This window comes from Callionymus lyra, chromosome 4 (genome assembly GCF_982586985.1).
Source record: "Callionymus lyra chromosome 4, fCalLyr1.hap1.1, whole genome shotgun sequence".
Classification (NCBI taxonomy): Eukaryota; Metazoa; Chordata; class Actinopteri; order Syngnathiformes; family Callionymidae; genus Callionymus; species Callionymus lyra.
Window position 1 is genome coordinate 23,744,190 of NC_141821.1, and position 23,084 is coordinate 23,767,273.

General features: G+C 41.7%; 2 protein-coding genes across 3 annotated transcripts in view; one reads left to right on the forward strand and one right to left on the reverse strand.

The window, feature by feature from the left end:
- The window catches only part of LOC148082143 (cadherin-6-like), a 62,109-nt gene extending 56,413 nt beyond the window's left edge, over positions 1-5,696 (forward strand). Inside the window, exon 12 of the mRNA XM_087789260.1 lies at positions 901-5,696. Coding sequence (XP_087645386.1) covers positions 901-1,406 — 506 coding nt within the window. The 3' untranslated portion in view covers positions 1,407-5,696. The remainder of the gene's footprint in view (positions 1-900) is intronic.
- A 1,931-nt stretch (positions 5,697-7,627) lies between these two features.
- drosha (drosha ribonuclease III) overlaps positions 7,628-23,084 on the reverse strand; it is an 80,086-nt gene continuing 64,629 nt past the window's right edge. For both annotated transcript variants that reach the window (XM_087789258.1, XM_087789259.1), the window contains exons 27-32: positions 21,910-22,051; positions 19,367-19,449; positions 14,674-14,777; positions 12,429-12,521; positions 10,308-10,354; positions 7,628-8,059 (exon numbers count right to left, since the gene is read on the reverse strand). In XM_087789258.1, coding sequence (XP_087645384.1) covers positions 7,935-8,059; positions 10,308-10,354; positions 12,429-12,521; positions 14,674-14,777; positions 19,367-19,449; positions 21,910-22,051 — 594 coding nt within the window. In that variant the 3' untranslated portion in view covers positions 7,628-7,934. The remainder of the gene's footprint in view (positions 8,060-10,307; positions 10,355-12,428; positions 12,522-14,673; positions 14,778-19,366; positions 19,450-21,909; positions 22,052-23,084) is intronic.

The window sequence follows — 23,084 nt, forward strand, 5'->3', positions numbered from 1 at the left end:
GTAGACTCCAGTGCTGCGTCTCAAATCGCATACTAGCGTACTCAAAGTTAGTATTTTTAGTGCGTCTCAATTCTTTGTATGGGAAATTTAGTGCGCCATGCACACTAAATTGGCGTACTAACACGCCCACAAAACTGAGCATGGTTAGATGGACACTAACCACCCTAAACAGCCGCCATCTTAGTGACGTTGTAAACGGAAGTTACGTCACATATAAATGCATTTATATGCATATACTTACAGGTGCATTTTCAGCAGTAGAAGGATGGGACGTCTTCGGTGCTGATACCAGCTTAAATATCTCGCAAATATTTCGATTCTCATATTTTTTCTTTATTTCTTTTTCCAAAGTTGCAAAAGGTGCTGCCAGCAGGTGTCGGCGATAGTTTTCCTACAGCTGGTTGAAACATCGTTAAATAGAAGTAGAAGAAGAAGCTGTCATGTGATTCCCGGTTAGTGGGTAGCAGCAGTGTTTGATTTGAGACAGTACTACTATGCGTACTAGTTAGTACGTACACTAAACTGATGCATACTAACTTCTAGTATACTAAGAGTAGTATGCGATTTGAGACACAGCACAGGTGGAGCCTCAAGAAACATTTTGTCAAATACAACACATGGCTATTTGATTCACTCAGCTCTAAACTCTTAGAGAGAAGACTTGTGAGTCCTCAGCAAACTCGGAAAATAACACGAACAAAGTAGGTCGGCCATGACAGCATTTGTCTTCACGTGAGCGAGCTAAAGATGAGAACCTATGGTCCCGTGGTCACCCTGAGGAGAGCGCCGATACATAATGCACACTGTGGTAGCTGAGCATGTTTTCACATCGTGGAGCTCTCGCACAATTCCCTCGAAACGTCACGCTGATGCTGCCCTTGTTACATCTCTCTTCCGCAGTGATCGTGGTTCTTTTCGCCGCCCTGAGAAAGCAGCGTAAGAAGGAGCCTCTGATCATCTCCAAGGAGGACGTGCGGGACAACGTGGTCAGCTACAACGACGAGGGCGGCGGCGAGGAGGACACGCAGGCGTTCGACATCGGCACGCTGCGGAATCCGGAGGCGATCGAGGAGAGCAAGCAGAGGCGGGACATCGTACCCGAGACGTTCTACCCTCCGGTGCGCCGGCAGGTGCTGCTGCCGCCGTGCCGGGACAATAACGGCGACGTCCGGGACTTCATCACCCAGAGGCTACAGGAGAACGACGGCGACCCTACCGCGCCGCCGTACGACTCCTTGGCCACGTACGCCTACGAGGGGAACGGCTCGGTGGCCGAGTCGCTCAGCTCGCTGGAGTCGGCCACCACCGAGGGGGACCAGGACTACAACTACCTGAGCGACTGGGGGCCACGTTTTAAGAAACTGGCCGACATGTATGGGGGCGATGATAGCGACAGGAACTCTTAACGAGCTAGCAGGACATCCGAGTCCAGAAAGTTTAGGCTTTGTGTGTCCCGTAAGTGGTAGTTGCGTTACTTTGGCGAGGGCACCGTGAACGGACTTGTCTTCACATGCGTGTATACGGGGGGCAAACAATTCCCCACATATGTATCTAAAGATTTCCTTTTTTGCAAAGCTGCCTGAGAAAGACACGCGCTCATGCGAAACCAACGGATCCATATTTATCAGTGTCCCTCGCACAAACATGCTGAATATTGTGATCTGCGCTCACATACTGGCCGTACAACACTGTACAGCTGTTTTTTTTCCAAGACCCTATGAACCCTCACTCACCTCCTCGTCGTGATGTCAGCGAGCTGACGATCAAGTGACTGTCACCAGCTGAATGTCACAGGGGTCCACCTCAAACTCTAGACTTCTTCTTTTGCCAACAGAGACGACTCTGCTTCACCTCCCGAACCCCGTGAGACCAGCACCAGCAGCTTGTGATGCTTCACAGAGATAAAAAGGTTTTGATGGAGAGTTTGTTGGTCCATCATTGCAAGGTCCAAGTAGCTTTGATGTCAATTCTACAATAAGCGTGACACATACAGAGGATTTAAATGACTGGACACGAAGGCCCACAGTGATGTAAAATCAAATATAATAATAATAATACAAGAAACAAATGTGTATACAGTATATTTGATCAACGATTAGCTCATCACATCCTCGCTGCGGGACCTGTGTTAAGCCTGACCTGGGATCAGCACAGTTCACTCTCCAAATTTACATCAACTCTTGATCTCAAAAGGCTGAAGAACAACATCTCACTCGTGACATTAAAGTCACTCATCCAGGAGTGAAACTCTTAATGCTCAAGTGTAAATCATGTTATCATTCAGGGTCCTGTACACCATTAATATTGACTTCTTGTTGAAAACAGGAAAGGAAAATCAATCCGTAACATAAAACGTAACTTGTTTTATGTTTTTGGGTGTAAGACAAGGAACATAAAAGCCGATGTGATGAACGATTGGTGATCACTTGGTTTCAGGATCAGTTTCAAAACTAAACCCGCTGGTATTTTATTGTGAAGAAAATAAGTTCTGGTTTTGTGTCAATGATTCTGCTGCAATGGGTCAGCACCCGGTGAAGCCAATGAGGAAGTGGAAAAAGCTGCAGTTCATTGACTGTCCACTGCAGCCCAAAACTGACTTTTATAGCATTTAAAAATACTTTTTCTAACATTTATCTTTCGATTGTATTCACGATCAGTTTTCCTGATAAATACAGAGTGAGGGATGTAGACAAGTGTCAGGGGGTTTTGACTAAACTGCCTTGATGAACTCCACATCTCTACTGGAGCTAAACTGTGCCCAAGTAGGTTCATTTCCATTCCATTTTTTCAAAATAAAAGTGAATGGCCGCAGTGGTAGCATCATTGGACAGCAACAGTTAGAGTTCAGCTACACAAGTGTTTTGAAAAACATTCAAATCCAGTGGCAGCATTTTCAAGCTTCACACGCTTGAATTGAAAATACTCAAATGTAGATGTTTTATTCCTCGTTGTAAAAAAAAGACACCGATCAAGGCAGGATGATCATCGAACATCGCACACAGACTTAAGTTCTTCATCAGGAGATAATCAGCTGTCAATCAAGCGTAGCTACATTTGCAACTGCCGGGGGCCGAGGATTAGGAAGGTTTATCAAAGACGACCTTGTGGACAATCGTCGCGGAGATGACCTGATAGTATCCATTACCAAACTTGAGGTCAGGAAATTGTCAAACAAGATGTGTTGAACAAATGTGTACACAAATCATTACACAATAAGAGATTACGAATCTCTGAAGTTGTAAATAAGAATTGTAAAAAATAAATGCAACAAAAAAAATGTTTAAAAATCGCACTTTTGTTTCTGGATTAAAGGCAATGAAATCGTATAGATCAGAGGTTTTATGTATTGAAACACAAAAACAAATATTTAGACTCCCATCATGAAACTATTACATAAGCAGGATTTATTTTATCATATCAATTCACCTTGGCTTGAAACATAATGCCATAAAATGTGTGACCCAAGGACATACCTTGGTCAGTTATGATTAAATCATAATATAGACTAAAGTGGAATATTTTTGTTCATATTTGCATTTTTTATTAATTTTGAAAAATAGTGTTTTTAAATGGTGGGCTTTTACCTGGACAAATCTGAAATGACACAATTAACTTCTATTCATGTAAAAAACTGGGTATTAGTGATGGTTTGATGAAGCTTCATGAAGCAGTGTCATTAAATGTTTATTTATGTGTGACTGCAAAAAATGAACTCCACTTCAGAAAAACTAATTTGATCTTTCACTGTGAGCTAGTTGGTCATCATCACTGAAGAAAGTAGCTATGGATGCTCTGATGAAGCTTCATGAAGCAGTGTTATTATTTTCAGAGCCTACTAGATGGCGGTCTCTGCACTATTTTCCTTTGTTTTTAACTGTTCTAATTAAACATCACATCATTTTTAAACTGATGGCGCCACCTTCTGACCTGTTAACAACATGACACTACTTCATGAAGCTCCGTCAGACCATCACTACTGACTATTATCTAAAGACGTCCGACCGACCTAATCCCAGCAGCATCAGATTGTGCTCACTATGTCGGACTATGATGTGACCCGAATATGTTTCCTGACCTCATGTTCTTCATTCTCCATTCTCTAAAATTCGATCATTCAAAATTTCTAGAACCCTTTTTTCATTCGTGGTTTGTCAGCTGCAGACGACCAGTGGAAGTTGCCTTAAATTAAACTGGATCTGACTCTTACAGGTTCTTGTTACCCAGATTCTTCACAATCAAACGTTCGATGTCTCTGAGAGGCGGCCTTGTCACCCCCCCAACCCCCTCTTCAGCTACATGGAATGTAAAAATGTAAAATAGCAGCTCGCTGACAGAAATGTGCCAAACATCCAGGAACATTTCCTTTTTTTTCAAATCACCGTTAACGCTCGTTCGGACAAACAGCCGCGGGGAACGCTTATCAGTAGAGACCTTTGACCTCGGCGGAATAAGGTAGTTAGGTTTGTCCTTGATAGAGGTCGAAAAAAAGCCTGCAGGGGAAAACATGGTTTAAGCCGGAGAGGAGAAAAACAGCAGTTATTTACAAATCCTCAAAAATGATATGACACTCGATTTGAATGTAAACGTAAACTGACTGAAATGATCGGACACCATAATCAGATTTGCCCGTGAAAAAAAAAAGAAAGTCGCGCTCAAGGACGCGTCAAGTCTAGAAGGTACAAATGGTAAAACATCGCTGTAACTTTTGTGTAAAGTGATAGCTGAGGCCCTTCTGGAGCACCTGGGTGGACATGAGAAATGGTGTACAGCAGCGAAAGAGGCTGGTCGACAGCTTCGGTTGTCACCAGACAGATCATTTCCTGGTTCAAAAAGACGATGGCCTGCTGCTGCTGTGGGTTAGCCACAATGTGAGTACTGGTTTATGCAAAAGAAATGCCAGTTCTGCTACAAACAGCGAACAGATCAAGTTGAAAGACAGAATAAAACCTCTGATTAAACAAGTTAGAAAGAAGCAAACACTGTAAACATAATCCATGGAAAAAATGTCCAAAAGAATATATAAGAACAGAAGAAAAGATAAGAGTTTTACAAAAGAAAAGCAGTGAGCTCAGTGAGCAGAAATAAATCGTTGACGGCAACAAACGAAAGTTCACCTGACAAGTTGTGATTCTCAGTCTGCGACTCAAAGTTTAGAAATCATCCGTCAATCTTGGTATCCTTGAATTCTTCTCACGATCAAGGCTGAAGTATGTTCCAGAGAAACGCTCCAGAAGTGAGTCAACAGCAGAGCAGTCGTCGTCTGATGCTAACCAGGTTAGCCACCTAGCGCAGCCATCGAAATTAATTCTGTTGATTCTGGAAGAGAACGTTTATGTCCACATTTAGTATTTTTCCACGTTTCCACACAAAGTCATGTTTCTTTTCTTCAGGTTTTTAAAAAAGCGTCTGGACGAGCAACATGGACCTGAAAGTGTCTTTCTTCATCCTTGTTTTCCTCGCCCGTGAGGGTGACTCTCCGGGTGCGATAGATTTGTGGTTGTCGATGTGTAGACGCAGTCGCTCAACTCCTCAATGACGTCGGTGAAAAATGTGTGTGAGCAGTTGTTGGTGTAACCAGTCGCGGGTCGTAGTCGTCGTGAACAGGGTACAGATTTAGCCGGCCGTCATCGATCTTTGTAAAACGTGATATTTTGTACTGAATATTTATATGACACCATTAAACGTTTGGAAAACGACTCTGGCGTTACCGTGTTTGTGTGTCGTCGCGCACCATCACCATCCATGTGTTAAAGTCACTTTATCAACACTCAGATGTTGAGAAAAATTTGAGAAATGTAACTCACTCGTGACATACTGGTACATTTTGACAGGGTCCTCATGGACAGTGACAGCAACGCTGGTCTTAACTCTTACCTGGGCTGGTCTGTCTTCTTTCATTCATCCACTGCAGTGGATGCCAGTCGCCTTATGTGATGACAGTTTCCGCTTCTCACTGAATCTCTTACCTGGTGGTTAGAGCTCTCCGCCAGGGTTATCTTTAGGTCCCTACAAGAAGTCACAGCCTCACTGCTTTTTTGTTACCTACTGTATATGCAGCTGTTTCATTGTCTGCATGCCATTTGGCCTCAGCTCTTCCTACAGATTTTTCCCAAAAAACTATGGCCACCATCTTCACCGGCATCTTGGGTGTAGTGGTGTACCTGGACGACACTGTGGTGCACGGTCTGCACGAAGACCACCTCAGCAGTGTGTTTTGATGTAATTTCCCAACATAATGTTACACTAAATGAGGAGAGCCTTCAGCATAAAGTTTGTGGGTTTCTGCCTGACCACAGAGGTCTCGACTACTCTCTCATGCTCTCGTGGAATGACATCCTTTTACCTGTATTCTTCGTACCCCGTTACTCAAAGACCACAGCCCTGTTTCGTTCCTTCCTCAAACCAGATGGGCCCTTGACCTGGTCGACCAATGGCTTTTGCTTAATTGCCGCTAACCCCGTCTGGGCAGAAGTATTTGGTCAGAAAGAGAAAAGCTTGGGCCTGTTTTTGGGGCATGTTTAAGGTTTTTGGACGACATTTCACCCCGAGAACAAACCACGGGGCTCGGACAGCTCTACTCACCACAACGGGGTAAGGACAAAATGTCGCTACGAAACTGTTGCTGGAATGAACAGTTGAAGGCCCACTACAGTTCTCCCTTTGATCTCCAGAGGCACACCAAAGTCTTTACTTCACACCACCCAGAACACACCTGAGCCAGAGCCGGTACCTATGCTGCACGCGCCCCCTAAAGCAGCCGTCTCGATGCAAGACCTCGTAACCCAATTTTATCCGTTTCCAGTGGAACCTACACGATTCAACTCCTGTTGGAACAATGTCTGTGCGGCAAGGGTGCTGTGCACAGGTGATAGTGAAAGACTGTGCCTCACACCAATGGGAAAACAGGTCATCCACTGCCGTGGACTCGCATCGAGTGGGACATCTGTACGGAGCTTCATGCTGCTCCTCAACACCAGCGATTCCTCCTGGTGGTGTATGAACTGAACTCAAATTGGCCCAAGGTGATCCCCAGCCCGACCAGCTCTCTCTCCCACCTCTGGGATGTTTATTGATTTTCGCTCCTCCATGTTTGCAAAGCACTTAAAAAAACTGTCATTCACATCAGCACTGAGAAGCATGTCGCTTAAATACAGAGCAACACCAACTGTACTACAGGCAGCTGCCTGCCTTTCTGAGGCATGAACTGAATCTTCTCCAAGATTTTCTGCATCCTGCTTCAGACATAAGTCCAGTGGTGGCAATGTTGATGGAGATTGGGACTTCCCGTACGCCGGGCCAGAGACCCGTTGGTCACCTGCCTTAACCAGATGCTTAGTAAATGAATTCATTAATGACTGTACTTGCTAGCCACGTGTCTGAAAATTGTAACTAAGGTCGAGTGAGACAGAGATGAAGCAGAACGTTTGTCTCTTTTACCTCAACAATAATACTTGTGCCTCTTTAAACCTACACTTCTGAAAAAAAAATAGTATTTGAATAAACAAGTTTCGCTGCTGGGGCCCAAAAAAAAAGGATGAAAAAGCGGTGAAAAAAAAAAACCTCTCAACAATGACTAAAAATAATGTTATAAAAAAGGTGTTCGTAACTTAAAAACTGTATCAAAACACTCAGTACGAACATTTTTATTTATTCTTTTTCAGTCACATAAAATACAAACCAAACAAATGCATCACAAAAGGAGTCCTCGCGTTCTGTTGCTCACTGCTAACAAACTGAATTCCAGTGATGCATCATCACATCAAACAAAGACACACAAAAAAGTACAGTATACAAATAAAATAAAAGTACAGAATTGAAAAAAACATTTTGATATAAGGAAAATGTTGACGTCACGAACAAGACCTACAAAATAAAAATTCACTAAAAAGACTAAACCTGATCTATTCTGCGCCACAGTGAGACCCAGTCGTCTGTCACTTCCCGTCGTCCTCGTCCGTCTCCTTCTCTTGTCGCTCGCGCTCCCGTCTCATCTCCTTCAGCTCCTGCCTGTACTTGCGCTCGATAAAGCGTTTCTGATGAGCCATCTGCGGGAAGTTATCTGTGGGGGGTCAAAGAGGATGAAGGTCAGTCTCCCGGTGGGCATGGACGACAATTCAGTGCTGGAATCTAGATGGTTTTAGTGTCGGCGCCGCACAGCTGCGTCTTGTTGTGAGGAGTTAAGACTTGTTTGCTTCTACTCCATGTAAGTAAGTAAGTAAGTAAGTAAGTCATTTTTATTTGTATAGCGCTTTTCCAGACCAGGGTCACAAAGCGCTTAAACAATCAAAACAATACTCAATATAGTATATACTTTAAATGAGATCCATGAGATCCGATAACGTGATTGCAGGACGATGATGACATTCACAGTTAGAAATGAAGGTTTTTATCATTTAAAATTATCCAAGTATTTAGAAAAGTAACAAAATATCAACCACTCAGAACATGGAGGCTGGAGCGCTGGCGTAGACGGATGCGTCGCTAAACTCGCGTTGAGGGCGGTTTGTTAACAGAAGTATTTTAATGGATTATCTGTGATAGTTGAAGTACTCGGTGTCAACCGAGATGTACTTTGAGTTTTCTGGATTCCTTCAAGACTGACAGATTTCCCGTCTCCCTCCTCCTCTTTTCGTACCCTTTAAAGCGAAGATGAAGAAGGGAGGAAGAGGAGCGGCGGATGATAAAAGCCGTTCATATACATTTTTGATGCCGTGCAGCAGCTCGGGGAGGAAACTCGCCGCGGCCGCTCCTGCTGCTCTCAGCTCCATTTGTTTGCACTTGGCTAACATTTAATTCTGCCTCTGACAGACTCGGGCAGGAGACTGTCAAAGGCAGACCCTGTCAAGCTTGCTGAGTGGCCGCGGCTAAAGGCCGGCATGCTCTCCAAATATTGGGCAGTGAGCTCTTTAATGAGCTCTGAGCTGTCTGACACGAGCGCCGCCGTGTCTCACACGTCGACTTCTGTCAGCCAGGACCAGATCCAAAACAACCAAAGACAAGCGGGATAGGAGGCCTGAAATAAAACATGGAGCTGGAGCTGCCGATCGCGGCTCAGACAACAAGATGAACGAGAAGGAAACTAGTCTTGCTGTGTGAACAAATATGGTGCAGCCACGGCGAGAACTCACCAGGTCATCGAGTTTGTAAATAAATGAGCCTTCACTCATTTATTTAGCGACATCATTCACTCCAGCCAGCATGTTTGACGCAACAAGTCTATCTCATGTTAGCGTAACCTAGGTGCTAGCTTGGACGTGACGCACACATGTTGATAAAGAACTAAATCCACGTCAAGACAACAACACACAGGTGAGTAGATTTAGTTGAGGTGATAACAGATCAGTTTCAGCTCCATATTAACCAAAGGTTGCTAATGCTAACGCTAATGCAAATGCTAATGCTAGAGCAGAGCCAGGCTGCGGCCACACTCTGACCCAGTTCTGAGGGGCTTCTAAGAGATAGTGACTGGGGATACGACCGGGCCCTTGAAGAAGAAGAAGATTACAGATGGAGGAGTAAGTGTGTACTTAGAGGCTTGTTTTGTCACTTTGGCATCAGACTTGGAAAAAGTGCTATTTTATTGTCCTCAGTGATGCATTGATGCGACCGATCACCCATACTGAGCACATAGAAGCCAGTGAAACTCATCGTAACTGAATCTATCTGGGGAAAAAAGACCCTTGAAATCCTTCCAAAATAAGACGAAAACATTATTAATTGCTCCTTGAAGAGAAACAACACAAAAACTCTGGCAAGGAGAAAGTAACAACTATTCAATATAAAATTGACATCTCTGCCTTTTCATTCAAGAGTCTCTTCCTATGTTGTCCACAGTTTACATCCTGGTAACACGTAGCAAGAAGAGAGAGAACAGTGGAAGTCACCGTCTTAAACCACCGACAAAGGAATGGTCAGCGAGTCCGATGAATTCAAATATTTTCTGGTTCCGATCACTTCTGACTGTTAGTCTAACGCGTGCGTTAACCGTCGTCTAACTTCTGCTGCTCCGACTCCTCTTCTGGAAAACTAGCAGGAGGAAAACTTCATCTCGAACCTCTGTTTTTTTCTGAAGTAGCTTCGCCAGTGTTGAGGTTCTAGGTCCAGAGCAGACCAGCATTCGAGAGTTTGAGAGTTTATTTGGACAAATACATACTGTAGAGTAGACCTTGAGTGTCAACGAGTGGGTGTGTGGGCTTGAGTGTGTATGTAGGTGAGTGAGTGCGTACTGTATATGTATGTGTACAAACTGTATGCGTGTGTGTGTGTGTGTGTGTGTGTGTGTGTGTGTGTGACTATGTTGGACTCACATTTGTCAAGCGCGTCCATGGCAGCTCCCATCTCGGCCTGCTGGATGCTGAGCAGAGAGAAAGCTTTGTCAACAGTCGTTACAGTGAAAGTGTTTTTTGTGTTTCCACGTTGGTTCTGACGGTGGAACAACAACACCACTGCAGGCGGAGTCTAAAAGGATGAGTTATTCTGTGGAGCTCCTCTACAGGAACAAACATCATAAAAGCAGGTGAAGACATCAGATCCTAGACAAGTAGACTAGTGCTGTGTCTCAAATCGCATACTTCTCTTAGTATACTAGAAGTTAGTATGCATCAGGATAGTGTACATACTAACTAGTACGCAAATTCTCCACAGATAGTTTGTCTCAAATCAAACACTGCTGCTACGCACTAACCGGTGTAGGTACAATTTCGGTCCCCCCTACAATATCGGTCCCCCCACTTCCTACATGATGACGTCACACGCGTCATATGCGAACGTCTCTTTAAAATATTTTTTATGGGTTAAAATAACGTCAACATAAGGTTTACATGATACTTTTAACCACACATGAAACATTTATATTGACAAAAAGACGATCTTCGTCAACATAATCACTTTCCGTTCTTTCATTTCCTGGTCTGACGACACACGTGACTTTGAGACTAACGGAAGGGTCCGCGCTACATGTGACGAAGCCGCTGATTGGCTGAAGCTGTTTTACTAATAATAAAGCACAACTGTACAATGAAATAAAAATCATTTGAGTTCCGAAATAATTCGCTTTTCAAAAAAAGAAAAGTTAGAATATTCCCCTTTCAATAACTTGTCTGTAGTTCGGATCATAAACACCTCAGTAATTATTTAGGTTTCGATTTTTTTTAAAATCAATTAAATCAATTATTAAATGTACATATGCCCACTTTATTGAACGAGTCATTTTTTTTAATTGTCATATTTGTATAATGTATGCACTACAAAAAAAATCGTGTTTTTTTAACACTACTGGCAAAAAAACATTTTCTAATTTTCACACTATTGAGATTTGTTCTCTTCATAATACTGTTGGAATATAATATATATATATATATATATATATTCACATATACATTTAATAATTGATTTAATTGATTTAAAAAAAATCGAAACCTAAATAGTTACTGAGGTGTTTATGATCCGAACTACAGACAAGTTATTGAAAGGGGAATATTCTAACTTTTCTTTTTTTGAAAAGCGAATTATTTCGGAACTCAAATGATTTTTATTTCATTGTACAGTTGTGCTTTATTATTAGTAAAACAGCTTCAGCCAATCAGCGGCTTCGTCACATGTAGCGCGGACCCTTCCGTTGGTCTCAAAGTCACGTGTGTCGTCAGACCAGGAAATGAAAGAACGGAAAGTGATTATGTTGACGAAGATCGTCTTTTTGTCAATATAAATGTTTCATGTGTGGTTAAAAGTATCATGTAAACCTTATGTTGACGTTATTTTAACCCATAAAAAATATTTTAAAGAGACGTTCGCATATGACGCGTGTGACGTCATCACGTAGGAAGTGGGGGGACCGATATTGTAGGGGGGACCGAAATTGTACCTACACCGGAATTGAGTTGACAGCTTCTTCTTCTACTACTATTTAACGATATTTCAACCAGCTGTTTGAACTCTATCGACACCTGCTGGCAGCACGTTTTGCAAGTTTGGAAAAAGAAATAAAGAAAAAATATGAGAATCAAAATATTCGCGACGTATTTATGCTGGTATCAGCAGCGAAGACGTGTTTATCCTCCTACTGCTGCGGAAAATACACCTGTGCGTATATGAATATATATATGCATTTATATATATGACGTAACTTCCGTTTAAAACGTCATTAAGATGGAGCTGTTTAGGCTGGTTAGTGTCCATCTAACCATGCTCAGTTTTGTGGGCGTTTTAGTATGCCAATTTAGTGTGCATGGCGCAATAAATTTCGCATACTAAGAATTGAGACGCACTTACGCGCTAAAAATACTAACTTTGAGTACGCTAGTATGCGATTTGAGACGCAGCATTGGATCCACCACAACGGCGGAAGCTCCTCCTCCTCTGGTCACATGACCAGGTCTTATTAAAGCGATGAAAACAGTTGATGACACAACTGTCGTCCAAGAACTCACCTCGGGCCTTTGCCGCAGCCGATCCGCTCGCCCTTGAAGTAGACAGCCACCGTGTAGGTGCGGGCGTGTGAGGGTCCGACAGTCTGCAGGGTCCTGCACACACACACACAAATGAGGAGACTTTCAGATAAAAAAGAAAACCAGTTATTCAGTGTCGTTTCACATTCAAAACCACCACGAAGAGATATTACCACGTCTGTTCTGTGATGTAAAAACTCAAGCGTGTTCTTAAAGGGTGAATCCAGTTCAAGACAACAAGTAAAAATGTGTCCATCTCAGCTACACGTCTGCTATTGTCTCCACACTGAACTTTCTATTTTTGGTCTGTAACGTGATGAAACAGTCGCTGAGTCAGCAAATCCACATGAAAACAGAGGAGGAGGAGGAGGAGGAGGCTCGGGACCAAACTTGTGTGAAATGTGAAGATTAGCATAAACATCTCCGACAGACTCGGCTCTGAATTATTCACTCCGGATTGACTTGTTTCAGGATCCGCATCCATTTTTAATGTGGAGCAGTCACTGATGACACCTTGTCAATAATTCAGCCGTTCTCTTACGGGCTCACACGTGCGCTGCCGGCGACACCTGTGCGCCCGCCCGCGACACGATGCGAGGACGCCGTCCGACACCATCGAGGCGACAGGAAGCTGCGTTGTGATGACTCGAGTGTGGCTCAGAGATCGGCCGCGGTTTGACGTGAACTCCATTGGACACGGCGAGCAGCGCCGAATACAGACGTTTTTTTTGGCAGCGAGTCGACACACCGGCTCGGGCTGTTCGACATGAATCTCGACAACACCTTTCAGCTCCGACGCCTACTTAACCACGTTCGAGCAAGTCGAGAAGACCCAGTCGACACGACAAGACGACGCAGAGCCGCGACCTCACCTGGGAGATGAAGTGTAATAGTGAGATCATTGAATATCTTGAGTAGTACTCCACATCACCGCGTTGTTTTTAACCCTCTCAAGGGCAAGGTTACCCGAAGGCCTGACAACAAATGTGTTTGTGGAATCCCTTGTGTGGCTTCTGGGTCACGGTCAACACACATTTGTGGTCAGGCCTCCGTGTCACCTTGACTTTGAGACAACACAGGGGATAATGAAACAGAGAAACTTTTCTGAAGTGTAGATCGAAATAGTTTTGGCTGAAGTCTAGACGTCCATTGGGATGGATAAAGGCAAAGCGTGGGTTTGGAGGTGACAGAAGTTAGAAATCTAAAAATAATAATTCATCAGACAATAAGTAAAAACGATCCTGTCCGATCCTAACAGACGAACGCTTGTTGTTAAAGAGGTTTTTGGAAGTTCGACCGGCCGGGACGACTGATCCAACTTTCAACGCGAAAATCCAATATCAAACCAAAGTCAATCTTGCTTTTGTAGAAAATAGAACATATATCAGATGAAATAAATTGTTCGACATTAATAAGGGTGCAGAAAATTGCTTACGAAAACAAAGAATCATCTCGAGTCACAGGAAGAGTAAAAATATCACCTGCTGACATTATTGAGGAAACTTCTCTGTCAGCAAATACTGTGAACATATTTTTGTTATTTTAGCCTATTATTAAACTATATTTGTATATTTCACTATTAATCTTTTGTATGAGCTGTTCACCATCATGAACATAATCTACTAAATGTCCACCAATTTAACTAAATGTATGATAACATATGTATTTTTTGTGATGTTCAAATCAAGTTTTTCAAAGGCGTCTGAGTATTGTTCATATGTATTTAAATTAAGTACATTCTTGGAAACATAACACATGGTCTGGAGAAGGGGTTGATTTTGTTTGCTAGGAAAAGATCGTAGCTATGGAAATACTGATCAAACAAAAATCCCTGTAAATTTGTAGCTGCTCACACACAAAATTACACACAAATTCATTCTACTCACGTTTCATGAATGAGAACGATCATGTGATTTGAAGAATCGTAGCTCCTTCCAGCAATTTAAAAACCATTATACTTTTACTAATGTTACTAAAAAAAATGACCAGTTTATCTTTTATGTTTCAATTTGTTACGCTTTATTATCAAATTAATTATGTTTTTGCTGCTATTATTAGGATCAGCAAGATTCTGGTTAATTGAATTTATTTCACTTTAAACTCGTACTTTAAACTTGTGCAGCATCCGAGTGTGTTCTACACGATATGAACCCACAGCAGGACTCACACACACACTGTGCTGCAGCGGCTCTCACGGAGCACGAAGAAGGGAGAAGGAAGCACTCACTTGTACAGCGGGATGTCGGGTTCCTTGCCCTCTGTTCTCAGGGTCAAGCAGCACTGCTGCAGCTGCGACTTCGGGTCGTTCCAGTCCTGGTTCAGGATGAACTCCTGCGGAACACAAATAGAAAACTCACTTCAGTGCTCGCACACCAGTCGACACGGACCTGTCACGACGCCACGGTCAACGTTTTAATATATCACTGATGGGTTTTGTCGTTGGAAATAGAAAACAAACAACGTCGGTTTCAAAGCGAAGTTAAACTTTGAAATGTCACTCACCAGCCGTGTAATGACTCAGACCCACGGAAACGCGAGGCCCAGAGGCCACAGGTGGCATTTAGCTGGTGCTCAAGTGAATTGTTGATGTTTGTTTTGATATTTCAGATAAAAACAGTCTGTTTTATTTTAACACTGTTCAATTCTTTCACCATTATTCAATGTGTTATCAGTACTATTATACAAGTGTTATTGTTATTATTGTTTCATAATTTATTTTTGCTTTGTTCAAATTTCAATATTGAACATTTTAAGAAACTTCTTTTTCAATTTCTTTCATATTTTCCAAACGGATCCTTGTTTATTATTTAATAATAAAAACAAATCACCAACAAAAACCAGACTTGGTTTTGCCGATTTTGAGCAATTTAGCATTTATTTATAGTTGGCACACAAACGCTGTTGTCAACAAAATCATAATCATCTTCCAATTATCCTCCTCCTCCTCCTTCACTAGTTGTTAAAGTCTGGACAGAAAAACAAGTAAATCATTGATTCTTATTTTCAAAAGTACATCTATATACAGAACAGTTTTATTAATAAAACAAAATACATGCAACAAACATTCATATTGGATGTTAATCTATATATTATATCATGATTATGGCTCTACATAGTGATGGGCTGACGAAGCTTAATGAAACAGCGTCATGTTGTTTAGAGGTCAGTAGGTGGCGCCATCAGTTTAAAAATGAAATGATGTTTCATTAGAACAGTTGTTCGATTCCAGTTCAATGACCAATTTATAACAGTTCACAAAACTGTTTCACCTTCTAAATAAACAATTAGGAATACCTCGGTCCTTCCTGATATTTTCCGATTGGAGAGCAAACAGAGCTATATTTATCGGAGTGCTTACAAGATGCTGCTGCCAGATTCATAGGCAGACGACTCAGTAAAACACACACAACTACACACTCTCTACTTCTAAGTGCGTGACGAAATGTATAAATACACGATATCACCCTTGTGCCTAAAAAGTGGGTACGCGACACGAGGATAAAAGACGTTAATCAGTCCCTATTAGTAGGAAAAGATTGGAGGGAAAAATGCACTTCTTTCACTTTGATTACACTTTTTCCTCCCCTCTTTCCCCCCTTCCTTCCCCCCTGCACTCCAACTCGCTCTGCCAGTGCAGCTCTATCAGTGGCGAGGACAAATCACTGACTACTTCTGACTAAAGGCAGACCCTGTGTCTTGCAAAGAGTGTCGGGAGACCGCCATGTGTGTCGGCCTCATACGTTCCTCCTCTCTGGGGGACGACGTCTAAAAGCTCCTTCCATTAACAGAGGAGCAGCCTGGTCATGAAGTACGGCTTCAACAACTGTCGCTCCTATTCATTTTCCACTAAAGTACTTTCCTCCCCTCTCGTCTTGCTCCACTTTCTCTTTCTACGACCTTCTCTATTTTTTCTCTCCCTTTCTGCCAGTTCTACTTCCTATATCTTCAATCTTCTCCGGTGTTTGCTTCACCTCCTTCCTTCTCACCTCAGTTGGTTGGGAGAGAAGAACTCACAGGTCAAAACTCACGCTCCCTGATGTTGACTAGAGCCTCCTCAACCGAGTCAGTCAAACTCTACGCTCGAGTCTCTTCACTCTCTGATCTCCCTTTTTTCTGGTCCATGATTGTTACCCATTGAAAGTATTTATTTATCATAATCTTACATTTTCCATTTAAATGATCTAAACCAGGGGTGCTCACACTTTTTCGGTTTGCGGGCTACTTTTCTAATGATCAAGTCCACAAGATCTACCTTCATCAATTTTGCTCAACATAAGTAAGTACATACTTCACTCAGATGACTTGCACTGAATGAAATGAATGGACTGATAATCAGTCATGATGGAAGGATGTGTGGATTTAATCATCTTCATAGAAATGCTGACTTACATAAATAGTCCGTGAGGAGCATATTTCCTCATAAGAAGATACTTTTCCTCTGAGAGAAACTTCCAAAAATGTCCATGAGACCTGGTCTTAAGCTCAGTGTCAGCCTGTGTTAAATCTCATCCTCCACTGCAGACAAGTTCAGACTCGTATGTAGTAAGAATTGCATTGATTTCCTACTAAAAATGTTCATTCGAACCCAAATTATGCACAAACAATATTCATGTGTAAGAATCTGTGCTCGACACGAATTCGAGCCTTTTTCCATGTCAAAATCAACAGTTACAATTGCTAATTTGAAACATGTCTGACATGAATCACACTATTGTAAATTAGTTCAGATGTGCTTTTCTGATGTTTAAAGGTTATATTTCTTATTCAACTTTGGACTGGTTTGTAGTTCGTCTCACTTTGTTTTTGATGTTGCTTTTCTTTTTTCTGCAACCATTTTTTTTCCGTTCAAAACTATTTTGTTGGTTCATTTTAGTACTTAAGTACTTACAGTATATGGTGGTTTGCCTGCTCTGGAGGTCTAGTTTCCTTCAAAAACTGCAACTGGAATGTTTTTTGTTCAGAACGTTTGAGTTTTTTAAGACTTTCTTTCTAGCTTCTGTTGATTTTTTTCAACAAGAAGGTCTAAAAAAAGTTTAAAAAAATCCTATCACTTATTTTTTCTAGAAAACATCAACATTTTCTTTGATGCTTTTTGTTATTTCTCCCCCTAGTTGTGTTGCCATCAGGCGCCGAGAGGTTGTGTACCTGACGCCGCGGCAGGAGGCCCATGAGCGAATGAACACGTCAACGTCAGCATCACAAGGCTGAGCAGCAGCAGCAGCGAACCCCCTTCTTGTGGGATCAAGACGACATCTCAGCGGCGGCGCCCGTGTTTCTACCCAAATTGGACGAGTCGGCGCGGTGTGTGCAGCGGCGCGCTGCTGCAGCGTGCGAGGCCGGCCGTTTCACAACTTTTCTCTTGGAAGTGGAAATGAGCTTCCCTTTTTTCCTGCACAACTCAGCTGAACCAGAGCCGGATCCTCCCGGGAGAGTCGCGCCAAGACAGCAATTAGCTCGCTAGATCAGACCGCTGCAGACGCTTCACAAGGAGCCGTCCGGTGTGTGTGCGCATGTGTTTGTGAGACTCAATAAGAAATTGTGTGTGTGCGTGCGAGACTTTAACGGTAGAGTGTAAGTGTGTGACTTTATAGTGTACATGTAGTATCTGTACGCGTGTCTGTGTGTGAGGCTCTAAATGTGTGTGTGTGTGTGTGTGTGTGTGTGTGTGTGTGTGTGTGTGTGTGTGTGTGTGTGTGTGTGTGTGTGTGTGTGTGTGTGTGTGTGTGTGTGTGTGTGTGTGTGAAGATAAAACACTGCAATTGTCACCACGACAAAGAACGAATGATAAACCTTGTCAATCATGCAACTTTTACAAACAGCAATTTATAGAAAGTTCATGTGTTAATTCCTCACTAAAGTCATAAAGTGTTCGGTTATACAATATTTGCCATTTAGTTTTAAAAAATATCATAAGTTCTTGAACGCACCATAGCAATCCCATTGTCATTGAATGCATCATTTGCATGTGACAAAGAGGTGCAGTGAAGGTTTGGGATTCTTCCAGTCTACCTCATCCTACCTATAGTAAGTAAGTAAGTAAGTAAGTAATTCTTATTTAAATAGCGCTTTTCTAGACCAGGGTCACAAAGCGCTTAAACAATCAAAACAATATTCAATGAAGTATTTACTTTAAAGATCAAGATAAAACTGATAACACAACAGGAGTTCCAGAAAATCAAGGAAAAGCCTGAACAAATAGAAACGTCTTAAGATGTTTCTTAAAGGAGTCAGTAGACTCCATCAAGCGCAAAGAGAGAGGAAGATTGTTCCAAAGCTTAGGAGCAACAGCCTGAAAAGATTTCTCTCCTCTGGTCCTGAACCGTGTGCGAGGAACCATCAGTAGATTCTGATCCACAGACCTCAGAGCCCGAGCTGGGGTGTAAGGCTGGATCAGATCAGTGATGTAAGGAGGAGTCTGACCATGAATAGCTCTGAAAGTAAGAACCAGAATTTTAAAGTTGATCCTGAAAGAAACTGGAAGCCAGTGAAGAGTTTTAAGGATCGGAGAAATGTGAGTTCTTCTACTTGAGCGGGTCAGAATTCTCGCTGCAGAGTTCTGAATCAACTGCAGGGGAGACAGCTCCTTCTTGTTAAGACATGAAAACAAACTGTTGCAATAGTCCAGGCAAGAAGAAACAAACGCATGGATTACAAGCTCCAGATCATGTTCTGACAACATTTTCCTAAGTTTAGAATTTTTTCTCAGTTGAAGGAAACAGTATCAATATAATTCAATAGTTAATTCATTTTAAAGGAGTAATAACAAAGTTCTTACCATCTTTCATCTCGTATGATATAAATTGCATCTTGATTGAATAGAATATTGACACGTGAAGTAACAAGACTGTTGAAAACACGGCGATGATTCACGCGTTATACCTCTTTGACAAAGTAATTAGATACAGAAGTCGCCGACTCACCTTCAGTCGAGGGAAGAAGCAGACGTTCATGAAGGCGTGCACATACTCCAGGTCTTTGTCGATGTAGAGTGCAGCAATGAAGGCTAGAGGAAGAAAGAGAGAATAGATTCAAGACCATGAGCCAAAAAACCTGACAGAAGTGCCAGAAGAAAACCTTCAACACCGGAATACACTTTTTTCACAGTCACAGTTTCCTTGACGTTGAGCGTACACACACACGTTTGTAAATGATATAAACAAATATTCTCCCGTCTGTGATAACCAGTGATTTATTTTCCTACTATGAATTATTTCCATTTGACTTTTTACTTCACTGAACTATTTCAGTTTATAATAACATTCTATAAATATTCAAATATTCTTACGCACTGAAATCCAAAACAAAAGCAAGGCGTTTGTTTGCTCCAGCTTGTGCACAAACAAGCACGACAAATGTAATTCTTAGCGACATTCACCAGAAATGATTGGTTGAAAAATGAAAATCTTAATGTTCAGACTACTCAGATAATCATCTTTTACGATCCAAGGAAAACGTTTTTTTTTTTCAACTTTTTAAATCCACTTGGAAGATGAATAAAATACAAAAATGCAACTTCAATCACTGACAAAGTTCAATGCTTTATTTTTTTTAATGAAAAATGAGGGGGCAAGGGTCACTTAGGGTATTTTACAGTAAAATAAACAATTGTATTTTTTTTATGTAAGAAGTCCGTACATTGGTGAGAGTAAGATATCTGTTAAATTAGCTTCAATAGCTAGCCAGGAGGAAGGATTTTCTAATAAAAGTGCTATACGCCAAAAATTGATATTATGAATATTGGCAGCTGAATAATAAAAAAAGAAGGTGGCTGACCTTAGAACAAATAATAAGACCTGCCACTCCTGACTGACTCACATGTTTCAAATGTTGAAGTCTTCCTCTCCAAGATGCAGTAGGTCCCTCATCAAGACCATGTTTTGAACTTATTAATTTATAAAGTTCTCCCACGTTTAAAATCTCAGCGAACTAGAGGTTACGAGAGTGGATCCCATTATAATGTAATATTGCCTCCAACAAGCTGTAATCACACCTTGTTTTGTTTATTCAAGGAGTACCTCGAAGGTGGAGACTTTGGGAATTGATGACGTGCGGTGACAAACCTCGATACTTGGCCAAGCACAGCAGAGTGGGTTTGGTTATGGTAAAGAAGACTTTATTACCAAAAACACAAAGTGTTTTCAGTTGGCAGGGCTTAAGCACATTTTCCAATGTAAATATTTCAATAAAAAATAGTTTTTTACCAACAGACACGTACCGATATGTACATTAGAGGTCTAAGATCTGTTTAAGAGAAACTTAATTTACACATAAGTTGCCCCTTTAGTTGAAATGGAGTTATAAAACATTAAATCAACTATGCCAACGTCAAATTTAAGTCGAAACAACTACAGAAATTTAGTACAGTCAACATTTTTAATTTTAATTTCTGAGCTGAAACCAAGAAAAGAGGTCGAGTTAATAACAAATTTAAGGCAGAAGACTTATTATTTACAGTGTATTTGCTGTTTTAAATGGAAATGCGTTAAATAGATATGATAGCATATCTAGAACATTTAACACTAATATATATTTATTTATAACCGTATATTTTACTAAAATAGTTCAAAATTGAAAATGCAAATAAAAAATAAAATATACACTAAGCCAAATTTTGACAGAGTGAAGAAAATTAAAATACTCAACTCTATCGAAGGCAATTAGAGAGCAGCGCCTCAGGTATACAAGATGACATTTGATTATTGATTATGTTAACCATTCATGATTCAAGAAACAAAATTAGTTTTTTAACTTAGATGCTGGAGGATGCAATTGTGATCCGAGCTAAAGTAAGAGAACTGCAGAGCTGCTAACGCACAAGGTCACATGCAGCACACGCCCGATTGCGGGTCACATCCAGGCTTCATATCATTTGCCTTTCAAATGCTGCGGTGAGTTCAGAGTGGCAGGCTCCAGAGGAGACCTGAGTCTGAGCTGGAAATGAGTGCCACTGTGCAGTTATGAACCGTTGCACCCCGGGGCGAGAGGAGACCCTCGCTGGCCCAAAAAGAAATATTTCCATCATTTCTGGCTGCCTGTGCAGGTCCGAGCGTTGGGCTGAAGAAAGCTTCATGAAGCAGTTTCATATTTTGAGATGTCAGTAGGTGGAAAACTCGGTATAAAAATGATGTGAAGTTTCAAAACTACAGCTAGAGGAGAGAGTGACATCTAGTGACCAGTTCCAGGTTTGCTTTTAGTGGATTTCAGTCAAAATGAGTCTGCAGTTTTGTAAATTCTCAACGTGACAGGAACAGAGATCTAGAGTTTTTGTGACTGGACTTTACAATCATGATAACTAACTTTGAAATATTTGATTAAATGTTGTCTTTCCTCTGCAGGTGTTAAAACAGCTTTTAATTATTTTTTATTTTTTGTTTTAAAGGAATGAACAGATTTTTTTTAAACATTGCACAACAACAGCATGTTCTACTGTGAAGCAGTGTTTGAGGTAACATAGGGGACCTACACTCCAGCAGATCTGCCAGGGTCTTGGTCCGCAGTGCAACAGGTCGTTTGGTTTTGTCGTTGGTGATGGCAAAGTCCTGCATGCCCAGCTCCTCCGCAACTTTGGCCTGTGTGCGGTTGTTGACCAAAGAACTCCGCAGCAACTGAGGAGAAAAACAAAAAAATCAAACACCGTCTCTGGAGTCGATCAAAGACAGTGAGTGGAAACTGAAAACCATCACATCAGACTGAGATGAATTTCTTTCCTGGTGCAGTGGGCTTCAGATCAGATCTTGAGTACAAAGACTGAAACTAGAAGTCACGTTTAAGTTGCCAACATTTTATGCTAGACCTCTCCACAGAATGATGTTACTTTGTAGAAACATGGAATGGATTATTTAGCAAGAAAAACAAGCAAGTGTTTTTAAAGCAATTCTTAAAGGTCTAACATTTTGGAGTTGGGACTCAACAAACACTCTGGTTCACTTCATAATAATATTTTAAAAATGTGTTTTAACAACACAGGAGCTGCACCATTGGGAATCTTTACACAGCAAATGTAGTAGAAATAGAGAAAGTTGAACCTGGTTAACACTTTGATAGATTGAGAGTGTCACGCTGACTTCCTTTTGCTTTGTTATCATTAGCTTGTAATTGCCAAAGCTATTCTTAACCTTTCTCTCAATGAGATGTGACACGTTTCCTGGCGTTCAGGAGGTGTGCCTTGCCATATCCATGATTGTTTAGTGATGATTTCTTTATCATATGTGACTGTAAGAGGGTGACAGTCGTGTGCAGTCATCTATTCTCTGCCTCATCCTTCTCGACGAAAGCAGGAGGATCTGAAGAGAAGCGCTGATGCGGGAATTAAATCGGAGTCCCGGCATGGCGTGTTCAAAGTCTGATTGTCGCTTTGAGATGTGTGCAGGAAACTTTGTTTTTCCACGATACCGCTTTAGCAAGTGTGGAGGGAAAACTGCTGACGAAGACTACTTTTGAAAACAAGAAGGGTTTGTTTCATGCCGGTTAGCAGGAGGACGTGAGCGGATGAGGAAGGATGGAGGAGGGAGGAGGGAGGAGGGGGAGAGGAAGGGAGGGGGCACAAGGCTGACGGATAAACGGTTGAAGAAGACATCAGTCAGTCTTTCATCTTGAGGTGTAACCAGGGACTGAGTCACAAATCTGCTTGAAATAGAA